The sequence below is a fragment of the Ascaphus truei genome, chromosome 2 (genome assembly GCF_040206685.1).
Source record: "Ascaphus truei isolate aAscTru1 chromosome 2, aAscTru1.hap1, whole genome shotgun sequence".
NCBI lineage: Eukaryota > Metazoa > Chordata > Amphibia > Anura > Ascaphidae > Ascaphus > Ascaphus truei.
In genome coordinates, this window is record NC_134484.1 from 399057397 (window position 1) to 399064629 (window position 7233).

Genomic DNA, 7233 nt, shown 5'->3' on the forward strand with positions numbered 1-7233 from the left:
CTAACAGAAAGGTATGACCCTTTTTATTCCTATGTCCACTTCACTTTATCAAGAATAGGTAGCATTTTAGTAGCCAAATCTATGCTTTACCAAAAATAGGGGAAATGATCATATCAGATGATTCTCCTGTATACAAGGATATAGAACTGGGGCTATCTAGACAGGGACAAAACACATGAACATTTCCAAATTACATGGCCCAAAATGAGAATTTTATTAATTATTTGACAAACGCTTGGAAAGAATTTGAAGTAAACAACGAGGAAAATAAAATAAATCCAATCTTATTTTGGTGAACCTCAAAGGTAGTAATGAGAGGAAATATCAAAGGTTATGCAAGCAGATATAAAAAAAAAAACAGACAAAAGAGGTATTTAACATAGCCACCAAAGAACGAACACGTATATAAACAATTCAAAATACACAATTCCGAAACAACTAAGGAAAGATACGGGCAAAAGAAAGCAGTCTGTGAAATTTGGTTAGCCAAAAATGAACTAAAAAAGAAATCAATAAAGGAGGCCCAATTCTTTAAATATGGTAACAAGATGGGAAACTTCTAGGAAATCTAATGAAGAATGTTGAACAACCTAAAACCCATTTCCTAGATTGGGGATCGAGGGAGTAACATTAAACCAGATCCAGAAAAATAAGCTCAATATTCAGAGTATATTATAATGAACTGCATGAAAAGGAAAATATCAACATAAAAGCTAGAGATAGCTTTTTACAAAACTTGAAATCTCCAAAGAAAAAAGAAGAAATGCCACAGTCTGAGACACACAGCTCTGGTAGCCATTGAAGTTAAAAAGGTGTTTGACAATATATACTGGGATCATGTATTGTATACTGTCAGGAATCGGCGTTCTCCTCGCTTCCCACACAGAGCACCCCCTCTCCGCAGGGAGTCCCTGGACCCACAAAACAATCCTGCCTTACCGTCCTCCACGGCTCCTCGCCCCTGCCGCCGTCGCAGGATCACTCCCCTCGGCGATTCCTCTGCTCAGCGCCGGGCGCGCCCACGCCCTCCTGCACGCACACCTACACGCACGCCAGCCTCAGACGTTATGTGCATGCATTCTCAGCTTACAGAGCACACGCCTAACAGAGCACTTTTAACCACTGCTCCTGCAGTGAGGCGTCGCCCCCAAGCATCGCACAGTTCCATGCAAATCAATGATTACACTCAGCTGGGCTGTAACACCTCCCTCCTATCAGGGAGGACTCCTTGCAGTCCTACAGGCCGGCCCCCTTTTCCCATTGGCCTGCCCAGCTTTATTATGCCTGTGCTTCCCATCACTCGTCGCTCGACATAGTTCTGTATGGAAGCATTTGAATACTCTCTCAGTGACTCCTCAGGTATTGACGCGGATTGGACGACTACCCCCTCTGGCTCTCGACTTCGGCTCTACTTGGACTTCGTGACTTCTGGCATCCCTGTAACACGGCTTATACCTTCGATCATCCGCAACTCTCCTATCCCTGATCTTGGCAACGGCAATAAATACTCCTCCTCTACTACTGGTACCGGCAAGTATTGTCTTCATTACTATACCTGGCCTGGCAACACTAATACCACACTCCGGACGCTCTCCCTTTGCTGCGGGTGCGTGTATCCCTGCGTCCCACCTCAGCACAGGGGACGGGTCTTGTCTGCGGGCAGCACCGGCGTAACATTATGTCGAGCCCACAAGACGCAGACCAGACCGAACTTCAACAGTTTCTCTATAATCTGCTTCAGCATAACCAGGCCATGGCGGATCAAATTGTGACACTTACACGCCAGGTCGCTGTACTCTCAGACAGGGTACCGACCGCGACCCCGCCAGATGTAAGCCCCCACTCCGCAAGCACAGTTAGCAGCTCAGATGTAAGGATTCCTCCCCCCAAGCCTTATGCAGGTGAACCGCAAGATTGTAGGGGTTTCCTAAACCAGTGTGAGGTGCAGTTTGAAATGGCCCCCCATCTCTACAATACTGATCGCAAGAAGGTAGCCTACATTTATAACCTCCTCACTGGCAGCGCCCTGGCTTGGGCTTCCCCGGTTTGGGAGCGACGTTCTGACCTTACCCAAGATTACCCGGCATTTAAAGCCGAGTTTCAACAAGTATTCGATTCTTCCGCTCGTCGTGAGATGGCATCTGTTTCTCTCCTCCAGATCACTCAGGGACGGCGAATGGTGATGCAGTATGCTGTGGAATTCCAGACTCTAGCAGCCGAGACTAACTGGGGACAAGAGGCTCTCGTCTCCGTGTTCTGGCAAAGCCTGGCAGATCCCATCAAGGATGAACTCTCTCGCCAATCCAGGCCGGATCAATTGGAGGTCCTCATTGATTTGGCTGTCCGAGTGGATCAACGTATCCAGGTATGCCGCTCAGAGCATCAGCGCACTCGCGTCCATAACTTTCAAGTTCCATTCTCCAGTACTCCCAGCAACACTCCTGCACTGGAGTTGCCAGAGCCAATGCAATTGGGGGTACAACGCATCCGCACACCTTCGATCATCCGCAACTCTCCTATCCCTGATCTTGTCAACGGCAATAACTACTCCTCCTCTACTACCAGTACCGGCAAGTATTGTCTTCATTACTATACCTGGCCTGGCAACACTAATACCACACTCCGGACGTGCTCCCTTTGCTGCGGGTGCGTATATCCCTGCGTCCCACCTCAGCACAGGGGACGGGTCTGGTCTGCGGGCAGCACCGGCGTAACATATACTTTGGAAAAATGTGTGTTTCATGAAGGCCGTGTATCATAAACCAATAGCAAAAACTATAGCAACGGGTTGCCTGTCAGAAACTTCCCATTGTTTAGGAGAAGGGTGCCCATTGTCCCCACTATTGTTTAACCTACCCATAGAACCTCTAGCACAGGCCTGCTCAACTTGTCAAGTGAGAAGGGCCAAACTGCTCCAAGGAATACAGATTCGGGATGCACGGGTAAAATCATCATCATCATCATCATCATCATCATCATCATCATCATCATCATCATCATCATCATCATCATCATATCTCCCCAGCACCTCTCATCATCATCCTCATATCTCCAGCACCCCTCAATCTCTCCCAGCACCCCTCATCATCCTCATATCTGCCCCAGCAACCCTCATCCTGATATATATCTCCCTAGCACCCCTCATCATCATCCTCATATCTCCCCCAGTACCCCTCATCCTCATATCTCCCCGAGCACCCCTCATCTTCATCCTCATATCTCCCCCAGCACTCCTCTGTCATGACTCGAGATCCCTCGCACGTCCCCGCGAGGGATCTCGCGCACCCGCACTTACCTCCGCTCCGGCCTGACACCTGCTGGCAACCTTCCACGCTGTCCACCTCCGTCACACGCCTCTCCCCGCATGCGCAGTGCGCTCCCCTGTGAAGCACCAGTCCCCTCTGACGCGCTGCGCAGGCGCAGACCCCGCACCGCGAGATTGGAGGGCAGATGCAAGACACGTCCCCGGCATGTGACGCGCGCTCGCGATACACGCGCAACGTCCCCCGAGCGACGAGTCAAGAGGAACTCATTAGTTCCAGTGCTGCCAGCTGTCTCTTCCCTGCCAGCCTATCCTGGCTCCTCGCGAGGTTTACGCTCCGCTCCACCCCCTGGGGTGATTGGTCCTTGCCTGCTACTTATGCACAGCTGTGCCACTAGCACTTCGGCTGAGCATAGACTCTGTTACCTGGTGTTTGCCTCTGCCTCCCTTGTCCTGTTACCTTGTCCTAGTTCTGCTTATCCGTGTACCAACTCTGCCTGCCTTTGGACCTCTCACTCTCTGGAACCCCGACCTTGGCTTGACTTCAACCATCCATATCTCTCCTGCCCTGACCCTTGGCTCTGGACTCTGACCATCCGCTCTTCTCCAGTTCTGACCTTGGCATTAGTACCTCGCTCGCTCTGGACCTCTCCCGCATCGGACTCGGCAAGTATACGTTTACTCTCACTTCTCCTGCCCTAGACTCGGCCAGCAAGACTACTCTACATTCCGGACGGGGTCCCCGTGTCTGTGGCTGGTGGCTACTATCCCATCTCAGCACAGGGGTCTCATCTAGTTTGTGGCGAGCACAGCGTAACATTATACTCAGACCCACAAATATAGACCCCGCTGGGGAGGGTGATATTGTGGCATCTCATGCCGCTATGTTCTCCAAGCTGGAGAAGTACTTAGAACAATCTGACCTACGCATGGACACCGTACAGAAGGGCCTCCAGACCCTCTCTGTCCAAGTACAACAGGCTAACTGTCCCACCTTTCCTCCACCTCCGCTGGCTTCCCCGGTTAACCCTTGCTCTTCTGACCCGCGACTTCCCGCTCCCCATCGGTATTCTGGAGATCCCTTAGAATGTCGTGGGTTCCTCAATCAGTGTTTCATACAATTTGAGCTGACTCCCTCTCGGTTTCCTTCTTCCAGAACCAAGGTAGCCTACATTGTCTCGCTGCTTACAGGTGACGCGTTGGCCTGGGCCTCTCCCATCTGGGAGCAGAGAACTGATCTTACACAGGACATTGGGCGTTTCACAAAGGAGTTCCGGCGCGTCTTCGATACCCCAGGCCGGAAGATCACCGCAGCTTCATCTCTTCTCCACATTTCCCAAGGGGATCGTCCAGTGGCTAGGTATGCCCTGGAATTTCGGAAAGTTGCTGCTGAGACGGCATGGAACGACGAGGCCCTCTCTTCTGTTTTCTGGCAGGACCTTTCTGAACAGCTGAAGGACGAGCTCGCCGCACATGAACACCCAAGTGACCTAGAGGGACTCATTGCGATCTGCATTCGAGTGGACCAACGACTACAAGAGAGGAGGTCCGAGCGTTCCCATCACCATCAGGTAAAGCCCAGGACTTCTCTCATCCATTCCTCCTTTCCAGAGGTTCCCGCGACTGACGTTCCGGAGCCCATGCAACTTGGGGGTAATAAGCTGTCCACTTCCAAGAAACAGCGTCGCCGATCTGTTGGCCTCTGCTTATACTGCGGTAATTCTGGTCATTTCGTTCCTCAATGTCCCCTCAAGCCGGCACCCAAGGCGGGAAACGCCAGCTCCCATTGAGATCTAGAGCAGTCTCCATGGGAATGCTCGCCATATCCTCTACCATCAAGGAACAACTACCTAGCAGAATTTTGATTCCTGTCTCTCTTTCTGACCCTGGCCTCTCGGCCGCTGCATCCGCCTTCATCGATTCCGGTTCCGGAGGGAACTTTATTGATCAGGAGTTCGCTAGGAAGAATAATATTCCGCTTGAGAGAAAGAGGATCCCGGTAGGACTCGAGGCCATTGACGGTCGCCCCCTGCAGCCGGCATTTATCATCCTACAGACCATCGAACTTTCCCTCCTGGTCGAGCAAAACCACAGAGAGAAGATTTCTTTGGATGTCATCCACTTGCCGTCGGCCGAGATCATTTTGGACCTACCATGGCTCCAGCGCCATAATCCACACATCGACTGGATTAAACCCAGACCCATATCCGGAAATCAACAGTGCTCCACTTCTTGCGGCACCTCCCGGCAGACCATCTGCAGTGTGAAGAACTACGAGGAGGTACAGTGTTCCCTACCCGACTGTTATTCTTCCTTCAGAGATGTCCTTGACAAAGTCAAATCCGAAGTCCTTCCCCGCACCGACCCTTTGACTGTCCTTTTGACCTCTTGCCTGGGTCTGTTCTTGCTAGATGGCGATCATATCCCATCTCTCTCCCAGAGACTAAAGCCATGTCGGACTACATCTGAGAGAACTTCCAAAAGGGGTTCATCAGAAAGTCTTCCTCCCCCGCGGGAGCGGGCTTCTTCGTCAAGAAGAAGGACGGCACCCTTCGTCCTTGTATCGATTACCGTGGCTTAAACAAAATTACCATCAAAAACCGGTATCCCCTGCCTTTAATTTCCAAATTTTTCGATCGTCTTCATGGGGCAACCATCTTTTCCAAATTGGATCTACGCGGCGCATACAACCTGGTAAGGATTCGACAAGGAGACGAATGGAAAACGGCCTTTAACACCAGAGACGGTCATTACGAGTACCTTGTTATGCCATTTGGATTATGCAATGCCCCGGCGGTCTTCCAAGATTTTGTAAATGAAATTTTCAGAGATCTTCTCAATGTTTTTCTCATAGTATATCTCGACGATATCCTGTTTTTTTCTAAGAATCTCCCCAAACACATTGTACAGGTTGAATAGGTACTACTACGCCTTCGTCAGAACCACCTCTACACCAAGCTGGAGAAGTGTCACTTTCACCAATCCTCTACCACCTTCCTGGGGTACATCATCTCGGATTCCGGGTTCGCTATGGATCCTTCCAAGCTGCGATCCGTCTTGGACTGGCCACTTCCCAACTCCCTCAAGGGCATTCAAAGGTTTCTCGGTTTTGCGAACTATTACAGAAGATTTATTCGTAATTTTTCTTCCATTGTCGCTCCCATCTCCACCCTCACCAGGAAAGGAGCCGATGTCTCCTCTTGGCCTCCCGCAGCTGTTCAAGCCTTTGACTTTCTGAAAAAATCTTTTGTCTCAGCACCAGTCTTGATCCACCCCGATCCCAAACTCCCATTCACACTTGAAGTAGACGCATCGGACGTCGGAGCCGGCGCCATCCTTTCTCAAAGAAAGTCACCTTCTTCCTATTTACATCCCTTTGCATTTTTTTCCAAAAAAAATTCTCCAGCACAACAGAATTACGACGTGGGCAACAGGGAGTTATTGGCCATTAAACTCGCATTAGAAGAGTGGAAGCATCTCTTGGAGGGCACAGGAGTCCAATAACCATTCTAACGGACCACAAAAACCTCATGTACTTGGAGAGCGCTCGCCATCTGGGAGCTCGTCAGGCCCGATGGTCTCTCTTCTTCTCCCGTTTTAACTATATAATTTCATGCATTCCTGGGTCCAAAAATCTAAAAGCAGACGCACTCTCTCGTCAATTCCTAAGCGAGGACAAAACCGAGGCCAGAGCCGAGACCATACTTCTGTCCAAGTACATTATATCTGCCAACTCCTTTGATGTTTTGGATAAAATTCTTGTGGATCAGTCCAAGGTTCCAGAGGGTCTGGTGGATCTGGACAGTTGTCTCTTCGCTTCTCCCAAATACCGAAGGAAGATTCTGGAATGGGGTCACTCGTCGAAGACGGCGGGTCATCCTGGTACCAAGAGAACTACGGACCTCATAGAACGGACCTTTTGGTGGCCCAACATGCGTAGGGACATCAGCGACTTCATCAAGGCTTGCACC

At 50.3% G+C, this 7233-nt stretch overlaps 1 protein-coding gene across 1 annotated transcript; it reads left to right on the top strand.

The window, feature by feature from the left end:
* The first annotated feature begins 4146 nt into the window (after positions 1 to 4146).
* PEG10 (paternally expressed 10) lies at positions 4147 to 5052 on the top strand. The gene has a single exon (XM_075588638.1). The coding sequence runs from the start codon at positions 4147 to 4149 to the stop codon at positions 5050 to 5052; it is 906 nt and encodes a 301-aa protein (XP_075444753.1).
* The last annotated feature ends 2181 nt before the right edge of the window (positions 5053 to 7233 follow it).

Excerpts from the sequence above, each read along its gene's own strand:
- PEG10 (XM_075588638.1), top strand. The coding sequence starts at position 4,147 with ATGTTCTCCAAGCTGGAGAAGTACTTAGAACAATCTGACCTACGCATG.